This window comes from Aythya ferina (genome assembly GCF_964211825.1).
Source record: "Aythya ferina genome assembly, chromosome: 4".
Taxonomy (NCBI): Eukaryota; Metazoa; Chordata; class Aves; order Anseriformes; family Anatidae; genus Aythya; species Aythya ferina.
Window position 1 is genome coordinate 2,793,980 of NC_140300.1, and position 21,077 is coordinate 2,815,056.

General features: G+C 45.7%; 1 protein-coding gene across 10 annotated transcripts in view; it reads left to right on the forward strand.

Moving 5' to 3' along the window:
• The window catches only part of SLC4A11 (solute carrier family 4 member 11), a 133,212-nt gene that overhangs the window by 60,155 nt on the left and 51,980 nt on the right, over positions 1-21,077 (forward strand). For all 10 annotated transcript variants that reach the window (XM_084517779.1, XM_084517780.1, XM_084517784.1 and 7 more), the window contains exons 3-4: positions 10,658-10,810; positions 20,970-21,016. In XM_084517779.1, the coding sequence (XP_084373905.1) occupies positions 10,658-10,810; positions 20,970-21,016 (200 nt within the window). The remainder of the gene's footprint in view (positions 1-10,657; positions 10,811-20,969; positions 21,017-21,077) is intronic.

A 21,077-nucleotide genomic window follows, 5' to 3' on the forward strand; every position in this document is an offset into this window, starting at 1 on the left:
GGAGAGCACAGGACTAAAATGCTCCTTTATTTAGGTTATTTAGGTCTGCAGATGCTTGTAGTTGTCACAACACTCATCTTCCAGAGGGCCAAGCCTTTAGGTTAACATCTGGGAAGGGGAGGCTGAATATCTGCCAGATGCAGCTGCAGTAGATCCAGTGTTACTATTGACAATCCTTCCTCTGGCACTGGCTCACTCATCTTCTGCCTTCTCTGAAAGTACTATATAAGCCAATTTCTCAAAGGAAAAAGGTTGAAACTGGGAGCAAGTCCCATCAGCTCTAGCAAGAGGTCTTTTGAAAAGGCTGGGTAAACGAAAAGAAGGGCAGAAGCTAGTGCTTGAACTCTAGAAGGCTTTATTTCCTTGGTATTTGTGGGTTTCCTAAAGGCATGTGGGGTATGAGGTTTGGGTAGCCCTGCTTCTACCCTCCTTGGATTGCTTGTGTCCCCTTGGGATGTGGCTGGTGCTTTCTTGTGAAGGGAAATGTAAGAGGGTGATCTGGGCTGGAGCCTGGAGAGATGACAAAGTCTCCAGTTCCTGGCTGAGAGCTGTGTAAGGGTTTGCTAAGGGAAAAATACAGCTGTATTTGTCCTTCCCAATTACGCAACAATCTCCTGGATCCACCTATTTCATCCTAAACCCTCCTGCCACAGAACACCAGGGTAGCTATCTGTCCTGACATCGTATACTGTGAAGCTGCTGAGTGTCCATTTTCAGGATGTAGCTGCCTCTAGCAGATGAACTCAGTATCTTCCCTTCCTCTTATTAAAGAAAAATATCAAACCCAAGCCCCAGCAGATTTCTGGATGTTCTTTAGAGTACATGGTTTTTGCGTATCTTGTGTAAAGCTCTCCTTTGAGCTCTGCTTTTTTTCAACTTGATGCTGTGGCAGTGAGAATTTATTTTTGTCCCAGTTGTATTATCCAGCTCCTTCATCTTGAAGGAGATGGCACCTTAGAGCTACCAGTAAGGGCTTGATAAAACTGTGCTTTTTTTTTTCCTGTTACGCTTCTGTGTGGATTGGGGAAAGGAGGGATTGTTGCTTGCGAGTTCATCTTCAGCCTGTGTGTGGTATCGAACCGTGTTGTGATTGAAAATACGGTGTATTTTCCTCACCCTTAAATTTGCTGTCTTTCTTGTTCCTCAGAGCCTTCTAGTCATTACAAACTGACCTTTTTTTGAAAGTTCACTTGGTGTTGGGTGATGAGTCACCTTATTCTGCCTGGTTGAGCCGAGGGTTTGTGTTTCTGCACAGAATATGCAGGCAGCGTATCCCAGGAGCCGCAAATGCGAATCCCCACATCCCTCTGCAAGGCGGCACCTTGGCTCGCTGTAGAAATTCAATGTGGATTTTTCGAGGGGTTGCCCAGAAACTTAATCAGGCCTAGAGGAAACCGCAGAGGAAGAAGTTACCTTTTCATGTCATTTCAAAACAGCTTGTTTTGAAACAGAGGCTACGTAATCATCAAGCTGTTTCTTTGCACCACTTGTTTGGATCAGCCAGTTCAGTCCTGAGACCAGTACATGCTTTAAAATTTGAAGAAAATCCTATTTTTTTTTTTTTTTAAAAAAGCAACCCTTTCTTTGGTTTCCTTAGCACTTTCCTTAGCACTCTTTTCCCTCACCTCTCAGCTGAGAAATCTCTCCTGATGCTATTGCCCTTTGCACAGCTGGGCTCTTTCCTTATCTCCTCCTGAGATCTCTCATACATATGGTTTTCAGTATCCTTAGTAATTAGGATGTTTTTGTTCCAGGCCATATCTGAGGCTCTGTTTGAAGACTGTGTCTTGCCAGCTAACTTTTTTTCTTGTTGTGTTCTCAATAACAGCTGCAGCAGTGTCAGACCTTAAAAGTTGAGATTTCAATTTTAGCTTAAATCATTATATGAGGGGTAATTGCTGCACCAACACAATGCTTTGTAAGACTTGCCTGGATATTTGCTGTTCACAAAAACTTACTGTGGTATTTAATAATTTGTAGTTCTGTTTATTAGTCACCGAGGAGCTGGGAAAAGCCCAGGAAGGATTTTCTAGCAAACGGATGCTAATATATGACTACTCTGAAAGCTCAGAGGGTTTGTTTTTTTTTTTTTTATAGCCTCCTGTCTGATAACTTCTTAAATGGCTAAAAATCTGGAAAGTTGATCAAAGGAGCCCATGTATTTAGTCACAAGTTACAAGTTTCTGGTGTACTGCAGTTCTCTGCTACTGCTGGAAGAACTAAGCTGAAAGCCATGGCTGTGTTCTTCAGTGCATTGCAGAAGGTAAATTGGTGTGATATAGCTGGCAGGAAAAAAAATCTGCCTAACATCTTTCTGTAGAGGCAATATTAGGATGAAAAATGAGGAAATCAGTTCATGTCTGCCCAGTTAGAAGTTTTTCTGATGTGAAGTGTGGTGACAGCAGGTATGTGTGACAGTTGTTGGCCACATTGGTTTTGATTCATGTATTTCATCAGACTTAATAGCTGTCTTCTGACAACAATATCTCACTGGAAATCTGTGTTTTCTACCCATTCTTTTATGTCTGGATTGAGCCTTTTTCCACAAACAAAAGAACCAAATCTGGCATTGTGCAGTAGTACTTTTTGGTGCGGACTGTGCGTTTAAGTCGCTTGAATAATCAGCAAGGTTTTTCTCAAATGAGGTTTGTTCCTGGCAAATTCAGGTGACTAATGAGATTTCGTAGACCCAATCCAAAGTTGAAGATAATGGGAATCCAGATGAAATGTGGCTCTGCAATACATGTTCAGAATAACTCACCAAACTCTGAACTGTTCCCTGGCTGTCAACCTCCTGCACCTTCTTTATGAGGAGATGGGGGTGATGAGCAGCCAGTGCTCACTACAAGTCTATTAGCTCTAAAGGCATTGCTATTAGCTGCGAATTACTGAATTCTGCTGGTGTGTGATGAGCTGCTTAATTGGTGCAAGAACTTTCTCTGATAAGGCACAAAACCGGAGGCTTTCTAGTTCCTCTTGCAAAATCCCACGGAAGGAGTCGCAGCGTAGCGTTGGGGATATCTGAATTGTTGCATTGTTTTTAAAGCTGGCTCAACAGATATTGCAGCATAAATTGTCTTCCAGAGCAAATCCCTTACTGCTTGGTCTCCTCTGACTTATTAATTGGTTTTGCTGGCACAACAAATTGCAGTTGTGCTGAAGGGCCCCAAGGCCCCAGTCTGGCTTGGGATGTTTGGATATATTTTATCTACTTGCTTTTGTTTTTCAGTTCGGTTTGGTATGTGTGGTGTTCTTGTGTATTTTTTTTAGACTCATCTCTGTCTTGGAATTGTTTGCCCAACCAGGAGATTAATCTTAACGTCTTTGTGAAACAAATTCTTTCGCAGTGGGTTTCGCTGATGAGATGCCCAACTTAACAGCAGATGATACACCACTGCTACCTGTGGATGGGGAGACTGAGAGGAGGGTCTCTGGCAGATGTATTTCTGAGAACTGTCTACCAGGAGGCCTATAATAAAACGAACACTCCTGATTTCTGTGGGTTCTGGTACAGAACTGAAATTCCACGTGCTGCTGTGTTTTTTTAAAAACAAAACAAAGCCCCACTGAATTACTTGGATTATTCACAACATTTCCTAGAAATCTGGCTGCAAAATACAATACTGGAATTAATTCAAAAGTGCCTGGGTGTTTTTTTTTGTAGCAGATCAGTCCTTTCAGTTCTGTTATGAATTATTACTGAAGTGGCAGGGGAAAGTTTATATTTCCATCTGGCTCTTCATGACAAAAGAGGGACTCAAAATAGGGTTGGAAACATGCAAGTGAAGTTATGGCTGGCTGGTAGCGTTACCTCAAGGATGTGGATCTTGTCTCAGCGACTCACAGGCTGGATGCTTTCTGCCTTTTTAACCAGATGAAATTCTGGTTTAGTTCGTGGCCTTGAAGCACTCAAAGCTCAGGGAACAGGTTGACATTTTCACAGCAGGTGGCCATTCATGCACAGAGCTGTATCTGATGGGCTCCCAATAGCTTCTCCAGAGCCAAGAAGCATCACCAGCACATCTCCAGCTATTCTGCTTCTCACAAGCTACCTGTGGAGGGGCTGGAGCTGGAAGATGCTTTCTAAATCTCACCTAAATGATCCAGAAAAGCCATTTGTATACCTGTGCCAATGAATACCATTCAGCTTAATAAAGGAGGTTGTCCAACACAAGCAAGGGAGGTAACATTTGGATGCATCTTGCCAATTTGTTGTCAGAAGGCCTCAAGCAGTCCAACAACACAGCCTGTGGACAACCCCCTAACCCCCAGTAGCCTTCTCCTGAGCTGGCATAAACTGTCCGTGTGGCTGCCTGCCACGGAGTAGGTAAATCTCCCTAGGTTGAAAATAGTGAGACTTGCCAAGGAATACCTCAACTGTGAACCGAAGGAAAAAGCTTAAAATTCTAGCAAGCATCCAGCTGTATACAGAGCTGCTTTATTTAATCAATGGCTTAAATTTTTAATTTTGGAGACAGCCTTGCAAAAAGTGATGTGATAGCAGCTTTTGGAGACTGTTGCTCTGTGGCTGCAGCGCTAATTTGTCTTGTTGATGGCATAGAGTAATTTGTTAGGAAGGAGGAAATCTTTCATGATTTGCTTTTCAGACTCTGAGTTACCAAAAATAATCTGAAAACAAACTTTTGAAGTTTAACCTCAGCATGAAGATATAAAATCTAGGCAAATGTTTACCTAAAAGCTGCTCTCTTGTTCTTGTCTCAGATGAATTTCTGATAAGAAATTATGCTGAAATCTGCCTGTGACGTGTGACCAGAAGCTTGCCTTGGTTAGTGTGTGTACAGGATGCCATATAGATCCTTGTTTCTGAAATACTGTGCGGGCTGGAGAACTGGTAATGCTTGTGCAAAGTGCTTCTAACCCTCTCTGCATCCCTTGATAGCTTTATCCCTGCTAATATTAATCAACTGTAAGGTGGGCTACCCTTTGGAGGCGATAGGAGTCCACGTTTTTGTGTGTTGTGTAAAGGTCAGTATGGAGGTGGAGGCTCTGTTATTAATAGAGTTTACTTTTGCACTCAACACAGGGAATTTGGGTGTTTTCTGAGAGGTGGGATGAATCCACAAACCTGCAGTGCTCAGGGAGCAAAGCAAGCCCTCTAACTTTCAGCTCAGGCTGATTACTGTAGGCTAATTAAAACCTCATGCCTTTCTTGAAAATTAGTGTCTACTGTTAAATAAGTTGAAAATCCAAAGGATTGGAGAAAACAGACGAAGCTCACTGTTAAACTCAGACTGAGACCTTTAACATGGTATTATGGCTGTGCACTGGGATGCTTGAAGAACCAGACCTAATTTTAGGGTAATGTCTGTGTCTAAGTTGATGTCCCTTTATTTTTAAAAGCTGTAGAATGTATATTACTGCTCCTGTTCATCCTCCTATAATTAATCTGCATTTCCTTGGAGAAAGGTGGTGCACATAGTCCTTGGCCCACTCAAACAAAAATTAGCAAACTCCTGTGCTTGATCAAATACAACTGCAGCAGCGCTGGCCATTTGGCTTATGTGAAGCTTATGGTTTGAGACACTAAGGGTGAGGCCAATGGTTGGGTTTATTTCTGAATGGATTAGGATCAGTGACAAAAACATCTAAAGCACTGGAGTTAGAAGGCAAGTCTTTGACAGTAGCACAGTGCACACTGCTAGCTACTCTGGTAGGGTGACCAGTGCTGCTTTACAAAAAGGACTGTCCTGTGACTTGTTACCTTCTGTGCCTAGAAATTAAATCATGAAACCAAATCATTTCAGCTTTCTTAAATGAATTTAATACGACTGCCTCATCTTGTTAAACTACAGATTGTGTGAACCCAAAAGAACTTATTTAATGGAACTTTTTGGCTTTTTGAAGAGATCTCATGGGCAGGGACAGCTACTCCTTCAGAAGAAGGGCAGATGCCATCCCAGTATTCTGGAAGCTGGAGTTTGATTTGGGTGAAGGAATTGACTTTGCTGTGCAAACAGGTGCTTGTCTGCATTTCCATGCTTGTAGTTTAGGCAATTTTGGAAGTTGAGGATAAAAATCAGTCTTTCCAGAAAAGCTGCTTTGAGAGTTTTTAGTGTTAAGGATCACATATGGCATACTCAGAAATAAAACTTTTTGCAAAGATTTGGCAGAAGTTAGCAACTCTCGATAAGCTTTGATCTTAGCTAGATTGGTAGAGTAAAATAGAAAAACTGTGGATGTGTATCTTACTCTCATCTATGCTACTGCTGTCTAAACAGTAGCAGCAGCAATCTATACTGAAACAAAAATTTCCTCCTGTGTAATACACACACACCTAGACTGTGCAATGTTGGGGTAACAGTAAAGCAAAAATTGCCAATTTTCCCCCTAAACCCTTCCTTAGCACAGGAAGGCAGGTGAAGCATCTAAACAGTCTGCAGTGAGGTGTGAATGGATGCATTTGTACTAACCTTCTGGATAGTGTGCATGCTTGCAGATGTTGATTTAAAATAACATGATTGGCTTTGTGTCCCCTCTGAGGCATACCGAAAGGTTATGCTGGGGCTGTGTCTGGCATGAGTCTCGTAGCCTGGCATGTGGGATGATGTCATTAGGAACAGAGCTGCTTTTTTCCCAGGAGAATTTTCTGATTAAGACTTTCGGCTTCCTTGGAGAAGCCTGCAGCCCCTGGGCTGTGAGAGCTGCTCCCACGGAGCAATTAAGCTTTTCGAGGGAACATGCATGGTGTTGGAGTTGTGCTTTGTGATAACTATTCCTCCACTGATTTTTATTGCTGCAGGTGCTGCTTAGACAGTGGTGGGAGAGGTAATGCCACCTCCACTTGCTGCAGCTCAATTCAGGGCTCTTCCAGTTCAGAGCCCAGGGCTCTTAAAGTCCAGATAAAAAAGCAAAATATCTGCAGGGTAAACACTTTGTGAGAGGGTTGATAGAAACAGAACTGGGGTGGTGATTGGAGTGAAGTTGAGGCTGGGGATGGGTATTGAGATGGTCCTGGGCCTTGCATGATTTACAGGGAGACTGTTGAGGAGAATTAGGATCAGTGATCCTTTAGAGGACAATGTCAAGAAAAACTGTAGCTTCCTCCTAGCCATGCTATAAAATGCAAAGGTGGCTTATTTTCCTATTCCAAGTGATGAGCTGAGGTGCAGAAGGACTTAACGTCAAAGCTCCTTCTGGCTGCCCACTGTGAGGAGCAAATTTTGTTTCAGTAGGATGATGCCTGTTGTGCTTGGCCTTGTGGACTTCTTGTGACTTTTCATTTCTGTCCCCTGTGAGATGGGTCCTGTAGGGCTGGGGGAAATCATCCTGTGACCACAAGGTGCTCTTCAAGGTACAGGAGGGCTGTGCTGATCTTCTCAGCAGCCTTTGCCTTTCTACCTAACTCTAGCCTCAGGCTCAGCAAAATCTCTTTTCTGTATCTTTTCTGTAGTGGTTTTAGACTGTTTCAGGCTGCAGTGGCCTTTCCTGTGCTCAGGGGTCTGACTCACCCTGTCATGTAACTCCTGGCATTTCAGCAAGTGCTGCCTTCCTATGAAGATAGCAATCTGCAGAGATGGAGACGGGGTGTCGAGGTGCTGCTTTGGAGGTCTTTAACTCTTCCCCAGCTAATTTAAGGCACAAAAGGTGTTTAATCACATCCCCTGAGCAACTACTAGCACAAGCCACAAAGCACCAGAGTTCTTCCATATGGAAACACAATCAATATTTTCACAAATTATGCAATGGCCGCATCAGATCCTGCTCCAAACTTCTGCAAAACACTGCCAAAGCTTTCAGAGAAACAGAACAGCTTCTGCTGTTGCTTGTGGCATCTGCCACCCCTCGAGGAGCAGGGGTGGCACTTGGCAGCCCTTAAGGTGATGAGGGGAAAGCAGCTGCTGGGGCTGGAGGTGGCTTTCAAGCTCTGTGTCCACAGGGAAGGTGCATCTGCCATGCACACCGCTCATCTCCTTGCCTCGAGGAGACCCTGTGCTTGACAGGTATAAGTTGTTTGCATTTTAAAATACCTGGCAGGCTTAAGCAGATGAATTCAAAACAGCCTGGGTTGAAGCCTTGAGGTGGTTTAGTGATAAAGCAGACACCTGCCTGGGAGTGCAGTTCCTGTACAGCCCAGGTTTGGGATTATTTGCAAGCAGTGTGTTTTGTCCGCCCCTTGCCCAAGGGACAGGAGACTCGGCTGCCTTTTGTTTTGCTCTTTCCTCCCCTAAGGAGGGAGGAACTGAGGATGCTTCCCTTGCCAGAGTCCTCACTGACCTCTGCCCAGCCCTGTGATCTTACTCCACCCTTGCCCTTCTTCCAGCTCCTGCACATTTTCTCTCCCATCTCTAGCCCTTTCTGCTTTCAGGGCTTACCACTATTGCTCTCCTATCAAGCCAGTTGCACTGGGATTGGGAAACAAATGCAGAAGTTTTAATGCCTGGCTCTTACCTATTTGTTTTGAGATGAGGTGGTGAGAAAACTAAATCTCATGCTCTGTGAAGTGTGCTTAAATGACTGTGTGCCTCCTGTCTGAGCCACTCCTCAGGAAAGATGAGACGCAGACCTGTTGTGACATCTTCCCTGGGATTGCCATCCAGGATATAGCTGAGATGGAAAAGCCAGGATCATGAATTTTGGCCCACCTGTGGCTGTTTTTGTGTTGCAGGGCTGCCTAAGCTTCTTGGTATCAGGGGTGTGTCAACACCAGTGGGTGCTCAGCATGGGTGAGGAGATGTTATGGTGTCCACTAAGTGTTTTGGAGGAGCTAAACCCCAGGTTTTGCACGTTGCTTGAGGCTGAAATGCTTGTACAGGAGTCTGTAGTGCTGGCAGGCAGCCTGCCTGGCCCTTGTCTGTCCCTCCAGGGCACAGGCTGCCCCTCAGTCCTGGTATATCTGCCAACCCTATTTCATACCTGATGTGTTTGTCTCCTATGCTCTCCTTGTCCCTCTTTCTGGCTGTTTTGGGCAAATTTCCATTGTGCAGGGATGGAAACAGCTGCTTGAGCTCCAGCAGCAGCAGAAGACAGAGCCCTTGGTGCGTATTACTGGCTGTCTGACAGGCTGGATGGGGACAGCAGGAGCTTGAGTGCTTTTTGAAGCCTTGAGAGCTGTTCAGATGGGACCGGTTCATGCTTTCCACTGCTGAGCAGGCAGATGGAGGCAGAGGTGGAGAGGGATAATTAATTAGATTTTTTTTTTGATAAGTTTTTAACACATCAGAAAAGTGGCTTAGAAGTCACGTGAAAGTTTGAGCCTCTTTTGGTCTTTGAGTCCTTCCTTGGAAGATGCAGAGCAGTGGGGACGAGCCTGTGTCGGTGCAGGGCTCACAGCAGGAAGCGCTGCAGCCCCTGTCCTGCCTCACAGTTCCTGTTTGTGGCTTCCCTGCTCACAACTTTTTTTTTTTTTTTTTGCAGTGGTGAGCTGTTGGCTCGAGATCCCTCAGACTGTGTGCACTGTTTTTAGCTGCTTCTCTTGGTGCTGCTGCATCTACATTGGCTCGTATGAAGCTTTAAAAAAAAGCCATCAATATTTTAGGGTTTCTATTCAGGCTCCTGCCTTGAAGCTCACCCTTTTCATTCTGCTATAGTGCCTAAAGCAAGCTAATGAAATATATCCCTCCTGCTTCAAATTAGGCATAAAAGACTTGTCAGAAGATGGGTAGGAGCTGCTGAATAATCCTGGTAATGTAAAAAATTGACGTTCTATAATGTCCCTAATTCTTCTAATTATACATGATACATGAGCACACCACAAGAGTTTTCCAGCTGCTTCATAATAAAATGTTGCAGTGAACCAGCTTGCTGTTGAATGTGACTAGGTTAAACTCTAATTAGAAACGTTGCGAAAGGGTAAGGAGTTGTCTGCTGTAATTAAGAAACTTGTCTCTCTCTCTCTCTTGGTGCTGCCACCTTCTGTGACCTACTGCTTGGCTCTGTGGGGAGCACCAAGTCTGTCTGTCCATCTGCATTGGGTGTCTCCTTGGAAACCATTTTTTTTCTTTCCCCTCTCTGTTTTAAATTGCTAAAATGCAAGCACAGCAACCACCCTGCCAGTGGGTGAACACACAGGGTTTGGCCGGGGAGGGCTGTGGCACTGTGCTTGCTTCAGGGTCACTGAAAATTGCAAATGTTTTGAACCCCAGTCTGTTTTCATACTGGTTTTTGATCCGAGTGAGGTGGTGCCTAATGAATTTGGAGCTGATTTACTACATGCAGGGCCTGAATTTCCACAAACAATAAAAAATAACTGGTTGGTAGTGCACCTGGAGATTTGTTGTGTGCCAACCCCACCAGTGGGGTCACACAGAATTGATCTGAAACCGCTTGCTCCAGACACAGGGTGCTGAGGAGGTTTGGTTGGTGGCATTCAGCCCCTGGTGACACTGCTGGTGCCAGGGCTGCCACTCGCCCTGACCCCACACCCAAAATCAGGCCCATGTTTATGTGCTAAACTGGATTGTGGAGCGGCCATTTTGGACACAGGCCTCAGCATCACCAACAGAGCCTTGTGGAAGCCGATTCTTGCTTCCCTGTGGCAGTTGCCGGTTGAAGGCTCAGAGAAGGCGCTCGTGAGGCCCTGGTGCCTCCACAGCTGCATGGCTCTGGCCATTAGTGGTGATGATCAGTGCGTATGTGTGCCCCCATGGCTCTGTCACAGCATGCAGCGTGGCTAACTTCATGTCCTTCTTGTCGGCAGGGTACCTCAAGTGCGACACGGACGATGGCTGCGAGGCCAAGGAGGAGGCAGGGGGAGAGGAGCTCTTCGACGCTGTGAACTCCTCCATCGTTTCGGGGGACAGCATCAGGTTCTTCGTCAATGTCAACCTGGAGGTGCCGCCCAATGCCACCGGTGAGTATCACCCTGCCACTAGAGCTTGGGAGGACAAAAACAGGGGTGAAATGGCTGACCCTGCTTTCCCCTCCTTCCAGGCTGCACTATGAGCGTGTTGGTTTTCAGCTTTGAGATTTCTAGAGTGTTTTTTGGAAAACCCAATAAGAATTGGCTGCTGGGAGCTGTTCTTCAGCCATCTGTATGAAGTGTCCTGATTCCTTTTTCCCTATTTTTTTTTTTCCCCCAAACAAAAAAAGCAGCACCCCATGGTGAATGCTTACCTATCTGATGCAGTCACCTGGGCCATACAGCACAAGGCTGTCAAGTGTTGTGCCAGGTGACTTTGAGCCCACCCTTGCAAAATTACTTTTTTTTTTGAAAAAACAACTATAAAAAAGTGTCCAAGAGCCTAGATCAGGCCCAGTAGGACTCAGTTCTGCATTTGGGGCCTGAGGACCTGCCATTGCTTTTCGTGCTGCAGGCTGATCACTGGAGGAGAGATCTCCTAATGACAAGTCTTTCTTGTGAGAAATCAGGTTTTCTTTGGTGCATGTACTGTCTCCAAGTAGCTTTCATGTGCCTCTGGGATTTCCTAAGATGCAGGGGTTTTAGAGCTTTATTTTTTTTTTTGATGTTCTACGTTGATTCAATGCTGGAGGTGAGTCAGGGCTATGGTTTGTACAGGTCAGTTGCTGGTGGTAAAAAGTGTGTGGAGGGACTTTTGGTGTCGTGTATGTGCCTCTTGATTTTAACTGTGCTGTCTGGAATCAATCTCCACACCAGTTGCACTGAGATTGGAAATAAAGGGGGAAAAAACAGCCTGTTAATCCCCTGATAGAGGTCAGGTCCCTGCAGAGTAAAATCAGAGATTCACCTGGTGCAAGTGTAGCTTTGTATCAACAAATACAATCTCTGTTCCTGTCCCCTTTGCTGTGTTGAGCAGGGTAAGCATGTGCATGCAGGACTACAGCCCTGGGTGGTTTTTTGTTTGATAAGCTTGCTGAGGTAGGCTAGTCCCTGTTCTTGACTCCTAGAGGAGCAGCAAACCTCAGGACAACACGGTGTTGGTGAAACCTGGTTGGTTTTTGGTCCTAACCAGAAGTACGGTTGCTGAAAAAATTGGCCCTTTGATTGATGGGGAAGTGCAACAAAGCATCAATTGTGCATGGGCATCCAGTGTTGTATTTAAATTATTCTCAATCTGCCCACAACAGAGGGGAATGCTGTTGTGTGCCAAGCTCTGGCACTTGGCCCTGGAGCAGGTAACTCTATAAACAATCTCCCCTAAGCCTTTAGCAATATTCATGCGTGCTATAAGGCAGCTTCATGAAGGGGAGGAGGGCCTGTGGGACAGCGGTGTTGGCATTGGTGCAGAGTAAGCAGTAAAAACTGAACCCATGGGACTTCTACCCTCATTGAGCTGTGGTGTCTGCTTTAAGTGGTCAGTTGGTTTCTATAGGCCAAGTGTTTTGGGAGGGGGAGAGGAGAGCTGCTCAAAAAGCAAGTGGCACGGAGAGCACCAGATCTGAGTACAGGGATTTCAGGTCAGCCTGATTCTGCTGGCACCGGTGCTGTGCTACTCCTCAGGGGGAGAAGACTGAGAATAAAAAGGTGGTTGTGCAGCTGTGTTGCAGTGGGACATGCCTGCCCAAAACTATGTTATTTGTACCCCTGCCAAGCTGACATCCCTTATAAATTTTGCCTGACATGGAGAGCAACATAGAGGGGGCTTCCAACCAGCCTAGTTAGCACTGAACTGTGAAAATATTAAAAATGCTTGCTATGACTAAAATCCTTTTTTTATTTTTAGCTTTTTCTATGGATGACTTTTGCCCTAGTACACAATTTGAATGCACTCTGCAATGCATGTGCTAAATGTAAAGGAGAAGGGCTAGCTAACCTGGCTTTTGTGCTATGTGCTTAGGAAAAAGTGGCCTCTGGAACATGAGTGACTTGGCTTTCATCCTGGCAGCTGGAGGAAGCCTGCAGCCTGCGTGAGTGGGTACTGACTGTTCTGGAGGTTAAATGCAAGGGCTCTGGATTACACTTGGCATCACATTTTCAGAGAGTCCTTTAAGTTTGCTCGAAGTTATTTTTGGATTACAAGCAAGTCCTGATTGATCTATAGCGTGCAGTTACTGGAAGTGGTGATGCAGAATAGCCATAGCACGGCCCTCTGCTTGGCTATATAGAAGCCTGCTTTCTGAATCTGAGTGGTGACTTTAAGAGTAATATCTAGCAATTTTCAAGCCTGCAATTCTACAAATGCCATCTCAATTGAAAGACCTAAGGGGGACTGTACTCAGCTATGACAAGTCTGGGCTTAATGCCGTGGGGTGCATTGTTCAGGGATGAGGAATGTGAGCACGGTGGATTCTTCTGTATCTGAGGAAGCTTGACTTTCCCTGTGTGTCCTCCTGGGCTTTTTTGTATTTTCCCTTCCATTTGAAAAAGGACAAAAAGGACTTCCTTATCTGCCTCGAGCAGTGATGTTTGTGACTGTGGTATTAGTTGTATCCCTTTTCTTCAGCTGAGATGTTTGGAATGCTTCAGAAAAAAATGGACTTCTGATGTGCTGGAGTCCCCTTCCCAAACACAAGGATGGAGGTTTTAAAAACAGGCTTCAGGCAGAACTGGAATTGAAATTTTCAAGAAGGATAGGTGTAAAGCGAGATGTTGATGCTGTCAAGGAAAAAAAGAGTAAGTGGGACAAGCAGAAAAAATCCAGGTCCTCTGAATATCAGCAGTAGGATTCATCAGACCCCAGGTGTTCATTATCTAGGCTGTCAGCTCTTTCTCAGAGGTGGCTTTGAAGTGTTTTCCAGAGTTGATTTTACACATCACATTGGTCCCTGGCTGTAGAAGAAGCATAACTGACTTCTCAGGTGGTTGAAAGTAGCCAAGATGAGCCCTGGAAGCTCTTCAGCTGATGGAAGTAGCCTGAACTTGGGGGAGGAGAGATGCTCTCTTCACAGTCTAAGCTCTTTCCAGAAATGAGGTTGTCATGAAACCCATTGAGGGACCCCAACCATGGGCCCATCTTCTGAAGAAAGTCCTCCAACACTGTCTGTATTGACTTAGTCCCTAGCATTTGATGCACTCACTGCTTAAAATACACTTGTTCAGTCTCCTGAAGGAAAAACCTGAGAAAAAATGCAGCTCTGTAGTATCTGTGAGCTGTGGATGGTTCTTCTGGTCATCAGTTTAGTTTCTTGGCTAAATGTGGTGTCATGATTCTCACTTGTTGGCACCTTTTCTGGCAAGCTGCTGCAAGGTTCCTGCCTGCCTTAGCACGGGGCTAACAAAATCCAAAAATCTCCCTTGGGGAGGGGATGAGTTGGTACCCCAGGGGCTGGGTGCTGGCAGGCAACGTAAGTCGAATCACAGACCCGGTGACAGCTCTGCCATCATCCTGTCGAGCTGTTAATCTCCGCATGATGGATGTACAGCTTGCTGCAAGCGTAATTGGATGCACTTCACTGTAATACTGTTTTTAAAAAGAGCTCTGCGTGGGATTAAACATTGAGCCAACAAAACCAAGCACGGCCCATAAAACTCTGACAATTAACCATTGTCATAAAACGCTGGGCTGTGTGCACAGATGTGTGTAAACCAGGAAAGCCTGAAGAAATTTAGGGGGTAAGGTATGGCCTGTCTCATTTTTACTAATACTGGCTGCTGTTGCATTGAATATTGAGCCCAGATTGGTGCAGATTCACAGGCTCTGAAATGTTTCTCTGTCTTGACACTTGGGTCCTTTCTCCCGGGTGTTTTATTGCTTCCTTGTGGAAGCTGATGAAATGCTTTTTTTATTCTCTTCTGCTTCTGAGCCTTCCAGCTTAGGGTTTGATAAGACATCTGCTTTCAGCAAGTGCTGGTAGCTCCACCATATGAAGGTGGGTCTCATCTGAAGCTGGTTGGTCTTGGATTTGGGATCTGCATTTTTTGGGGAAGGTCAAGATGATTTTTAAAGAGATTAAGCTGTATGCTGAGGTAGCAATAAACACATACAAGTAAAAAGTTAGGTCTGCACCCTGTTGTGTGTACTTCTTCAGGAGTTGGTGCTGCAGTCCTGCCCTGGATGAAGTACCTCTCCCCTGACATCCCTGCCCCAGGCCAGAGGGAATCCCTGCTGCAGGAGCAGAGGGATATTTCTTGTGCTGCAGGTGGAAAATCAATCAAGCTTGGTGCTCTAGTCCCTGGGGATTCATACCAGAGGATGGGGGCATCAGCAAATTACTATGCAGGCTGGGAGAACCTCTTTCCTCTCCAGACCTGTGCTACAAGCCCTGCATATTTCATAACCACCAGGCTAGCCAGATAGTGTCTTGCAGGCTCCCTCGCCTGGCTTTAAAACTCCTTTCCTATTCTCACCTACCCTGAGGTGTGTTAAGCCTTCTGTATTAGTGCTATCTGGATGTGAATTTCATTTTTTTTCCTGGAGTCTGGGCTGCAGCTGCTTCAGCCTGCTGCAGAAACATCAGACTAGGGGATAGCTTCATCCGCAGCACCCTTGGAAATAAATCCCTGCAAACCAATACAGAAATTTGGTTTAGGTGCAGCCTTGGAAGTTGGCAGTGGGTTTGCAACAGGCACAGGGAGGCTGCTTTGCAGGCAGCTGTGGTACACCCTGATCTGCTTGGCAGCTCCCTGAAGCCAGCCAGCTGAATATTTTCATGCTTCAGACCTGATTCTTGCAGCTTAGGGTTTTTCAAGCAGCTCGGAGTTCGCCTTCTCTTCCTTCCCCAGATTTCAGTAGTGGCTTGCATGGTTTTTTTCAGGGTGTGGTTTCCCAGGGATTTGCAGAGCTGTCATTGCTGAACTTTTTGCTGTATGTGTTGCTACTTGCAGCCGATGCTCATCCTGGTGGCTTCAGCTGCAGAGGGGGGTGCCTGGAGCAAGATTTTTGGGGTGGAGAGGAGACAAAATCCCGCTGGCAGCGCGAAGCCAATCCACGGCCAGGCCGGGGCTTTGTCGGAGAGGGAAGGGGGGGAAGTAGCGGAACACGGTTTACGCTTCACGAGAAATTAAAGCCTGTTCCACCCCTCCGGACAATTGATCCTTCCTAGATATGGAGAATCAACAGTTTCCTGTAATCTGCTCCAGCGGCACGCACGTGCACACCCGCCACCGCCGCAGCAAAACACGGTGCTTCAGCTTCTCCTGCCGAGAGGGCTTTTATTTTTATTTTATTTTTTTTTTTTAAGGGGACGAGGAGAAAAGCTAGATGCTGGCGCCAAGGATATTCCAGGGAGAGTAGTGTCCAGAGACAAGTGGTCTGGGCCTGAATGGGTATCATTCTGCACACAATAGTCACATTTCCTCACATTAATGCCGAGGTCCTTTTTATGTCTCACGGCACAATGCTGACCCACGCGTTCCATCTGATAACTCCTGTTTTAGCAGTTTGATGTCAGCCTGGGATGTTGGACTCCCGAAGCTTCCTATACCCTAATGGAAAGTGGATGCACCGATTGTGCTGGGGGGGGGCCGGCCGGCCTCCCTCCGAATTTCCTGACCGGGGTGGTTTCAAAGTGGTGTTTACGGAGGCGGGGGGGTCGTAGTGCACGAAGGCAGCATTTGTCCTTCTGGGTGCTTCACCTTGTGCTTGCCTCAGGGCAGCTCTCCTGGGATTTTTGGATGCCTTGGCCCTTCAGTTGGCACGAGAAAAAAAAACACCTTTCCCCTGTCCCTTCCCCTGCTTCTAATTTAATATCAAAACCTATTGCAGCTTTTTTTTTTTTTTTTTGAAAATTCACTTGTGTCTGAGTTAAGGGGTGTGATAAGCGATGCTGCTCAGCTCCTGTCCTGTCCTTGGCTCTGTGCAAAAGCCCTGGTCAGTCTGTCTGTCTCTCCAATCCCTCTGCAATGGTAGGAAAGCAGTGAGAGGCAATAAACCTTCACCCGCCCAGCTTATAATGCCTGTGCTGAGCATTATTCAGGTGAGATTTTCCTCTGTGCCCTGCCAGCCCCTTTCCAGCCCGCTCCAAACACCAGCAGCTATTGCCTCGCCCCCCTGCTTTTAACCCGGGTGTCAGTTTAAGGATGAACCCAGCTGGTTTTAGGCTTTCTCCTGCACCTCAGCCACTGTCCTGTTGTGGGAATGTGGGATAGTAGGGGCATAATTACTTAGCTAACAATTCTATCTAACCAAAATTACTCAAGCCTGTTGGGAATGAGTCCAGACTCAGTACAGACACGGCAGGACAACAAAGCAAAGCCCCCCACCTTGAGATCCTGCTTGTGCAATACCTTGGTGCCAGAAAAAAGCTGTTAGTACCTCTGTAGCTTCTTTGTGAGCTGCTCTTGTCCTGTGTGTTGATGGGCTTTAATTTTCTGAGGCAAGAAATTCAAAGACCAAAACAGTTTTTGCTGCTTGCGATGTTCTTCAGTGCCAAGTGATTGAGGCTTAGATTTGCTCAGGGCCCTGGAGAAATCACCCCTGCCTAGATGAAATAGCTGTTTGAGAATAAATACTTCCACTTATGTCAGATCCTTGTTTGTTGAGGAAAACCATGGAAATGCTAATGTAGGATTCTGCTCTGATTTATTAGTCTATTTACCATGCAGGCATGCTGGGGAGCACATGTAGATCTAAAGCAATGTGCGCTGACACCTGCACAGCCAAAAACTTCCTGCTCTCCAATTTTGCACTCCTATTTATAGGAGAGATGCTGTCAACATCCAGAGGTGCTTTGGTCCAAAGGCTTTTGGTCTTCTCGGGTGTTAAGGGCAGCACTGGGGCCCTGTGCAAGGAAGGGGTGGTGAAAAAGCAATCTTAAGTGAAAGGGGAGCTAAGGTAAAAGGTGAAAAGCCTTGAATTTTATGGTGTGACTTCCATGGGTTTGGTTTTGTGTTTTCAGGGCTGTCTTTGCATAAAAAATATTATCCAAAGAGGGAAAAGGGGGGGCAGGGAGGCAAGTAGGAAGCTTTATTTCTCTGCATTGCTAGCAGTGAAGTTATGTAAAGGGGAAGCTAGGGTGGAATCCCTTTTAGCTGCAGCAAATGCATTTCTTGCCTCCAAGCATGAAGTTGCCTTGTTCACATCTAGAAGCTGGTTGTGTCCTGTTCTTCCCCAAGTGATGGGAAAGAAAAAATGGAGGCATGCCATGGTGTCCCTCCAGGGCTCGGAGTGTGCTGACACGAGGCCGCGAGAGCAAGTCTGATGTTGGCAATTCATCACCGCTGCTAACATAGATGTTAACTCCCAGGGAGCTGCCTGCAGCATATTTGGTAATGCTGTGAGCTCGCGTGCGTGCCCTAGAAATTTGGGATGCGTGCGTTCCTTGGTGGGGCTTCCAGGGGATGTCAGAGATGCGCTGCTGACTTTTTGGTTGTTCCATGGGCAGGAGTTGGAGCGCAGCCTAACAGATAAGGCTGGCCAGCCCTGGCAGCTCTCCTTTAACTGTGTGTGGGGACAAAGACAGCGAAATGCCCATAACTAGCCTACGTGCTTAAAATAAACTTCTGCAGCCTTTGTCTGTCCAGCAAAGCAGAACCACAGAAATAGAAATGGGAATGTTACGTGACCCTGACCTCTTTCTAGTTAGGTGTACTTCATCCTGACTCTCAGGTGTGAAATCTGGTGATTATTCCTGCTAGTAAGGCATGGTTGATGGGTAGGATCTTCCTTGCTGTTAGAGGCTGAACCTGTGGCTTTCTATATCCTTTGTGCCTCCAGTGAAGGGCTGCTCCATGAGATTGCAAGGATCCAAAGGTATTACATCTTTCCAGCTCCTCCAAAATTGGAGGAAAGCAATGACAGCGCCAGGAGGAAGAGAAGTGGCAGGCACATCTGTAGGTTTTAGCTTCATCCCAGCCAGCCTTTAATAGCGGTTCCACAGGCAGCCTCCTGCAGGGTTTTATCCTGGGTTTGCTTAGCAGGTTCCCCTGCAGTAGGTAAAAACACACTTGAGGTGTATATTTCCATTTTTCATGTCCCAGTTAACTTGCTACTCTCCTTTTCTGATGCTACTGTGCTCCAACAGCCCTAAAAGTGACAGCCCAGAACTGATGACATCCATCAGCCTCCTTTCCTTGGGCTGGGTCTAAGCAGTGTGTCGCTTGGCTGAAATGATGAATGAGGCTCTGAGCCTTCCGAAACATCACGTCTGTACCTGGAATGGTACAGCTGAGAAGTCTTCAGACTCCTCTTCTTTTAAAACCCCTGTCCAAGGGACGTAATGAGATGTTTTTGCTTGCTTTGATAAAGCATGCTCGGCGCTCACCTGAGATGAGAACCAGAGAGCTGTCAACAGAGGATTGATATGTGCTTAAAAGCAGTATGAGGAGCTGAGAGATGCTGTGTGATAAAAGGACAACACGAATTTCTGCTGTCTTCATGCATCCCAAAGGGTGGCGTGAAGGACAGGCTGCGGATATCGGCCTCAACGTGTGTCCGCTATTGTTCGGGGCTGTGGGTGCCTTTGTCTATCTGGAGCTATTTCATGCGAAAGCTGCAAAAACCAAAACATGTTTTCTCTCAATGAATATTTATGGCCTCCAAATCTTCCAGCATACTTTTGCATGTGTAATTAGGCTGTAAATTGAGTAAGTGAGCACTGGAGAACTACAGATGTAAAAGCCCGGGGAAGATGCTTGATGTTTCTGGTTTAGTTGGGTGCTTGCTTTTTAATAATAAATAGCATTTTCAAGATAAAAACAGCTTGTGCTTTCCAAACGATGTGTCAAAAGCAGTAATAATTGGGGCTGTTGCGCCAGCAGACTTGTCTTAAGTGATGCTTTTAATCACATACACAGCATCCAAGTGAACTTTGGAAGAAGTTGGGTGATGTAACCAAAGCCTCTGAGCCGTCTTATTTTGTTTAGAGATAAAGGCAACCCTCTCCCTCTTTTCCTCTACTGCAGTCAACTCTGTTCCCAGTTTGAGTCCCAGTATTTTAACCTTTTAAGTGAGAACATGACTTGAATTTCTGGTTTAGGATAAAGCAGCTTTGTGTGTAATAAATCAGTCACTTTGTGGAGTTCTGGTGTTTTCACTCTGTATGCAACTTAATCGTGTTCTCAGTCCTCTCTTTTCGGAGGGCAGCAGGGCTGAGCCTGTAGCTGCTTTCATGCTGGGGTCAGCCTGCGAAATGGGATCGGAGCAGTTCTTGTTGGTTGGGACTTAAAAATCCAGATAAGTGGAGGAAACAATCTCCTCTGAATATCTGCAACTCCGTGTTGCATCTCTGTACTTTTCCACAGCTTGGCCTCTGGAAAGGTTTTTGGTTTTCAGTGGGGTTTTTCCATGCTGTCACTGCACTCATTCAAATGAAAACTGTTCATGTGTTTCCTGTGTAATATTGGTAGCAGCACAATCTTGGGGGGCTTCTTTTTCCAAGTGTGAAGACGTGGGAGAAGAATGAACAAACAGCAAATGCAGTATGAGTGGTGTTGCAGAGAAACTACCTTGGATGCAGGCAGTACAGAGGGGGCTGTGGCAGAAACAGCTGGGTTTTATTTATGGCTTTTCAGCTTATACCAAAAAAAACTGCTTCGTAGACACTCTAAGAAAATAATGTTGCTTGGAAGTCTGCACCGGGAACTTCTGGGGTACCCCTGTCCCAGTAACTCAACCGCCTAGTGACACTTAATAGCCTCTAAACAGCAGTTTTCTTTCTCAAGAGCTCTGTTGCTTTATGCTTAGATTTATGGAGGCAGAGTGGTGAGTTGACAGGACATTAATGTGCTCATCTTCAAGTCACTGTGTGTGATCTGTCACAGCCCGCTCCCTTGGAAGTGCCTGGGTGTTATTGTTGACTTTTTAACGAGGACAAGAATGGTTTCCAAGCGAGCGTGACTCATGCAATCTTAGCCTCAATCTATCAAACAACGATGCATGGGATTAAATGATTACCTAAAGTATTTGGAATTAGATTTTATGGAAGCGGGGGGGGAGTGAAGGATAAAAATACATGGGGAATCTGAAAAACAAAAAGCTGCAAGGCAAACCCAGGCTGATCAGATAATGATAAAGGATGCTTCTGTACTTGGTTTATATTTCCTAAATGGGAAATGTTGTAAAAATTGAATCTCTGCTTTTCTCTAGAGAGGGTTCTCTGCCAAGAGTGATACTTCACCTTGTTCTGAGCCTCCTGTTGCCTGTCATATACCTGTAATCGTAATGACCTGTTATAGTAACGCTGTCTACGTAACTTTTCTTCTTGTTTTCTAGCTGAAAATGAAAGTGCTGGCTGCGTGTTACTACACACATCAAGGAAGGTAAGCAGGAATTCTGTGTGGTAAACTTATTTTTCATATACTTAATCATTTAGAAGCAGAG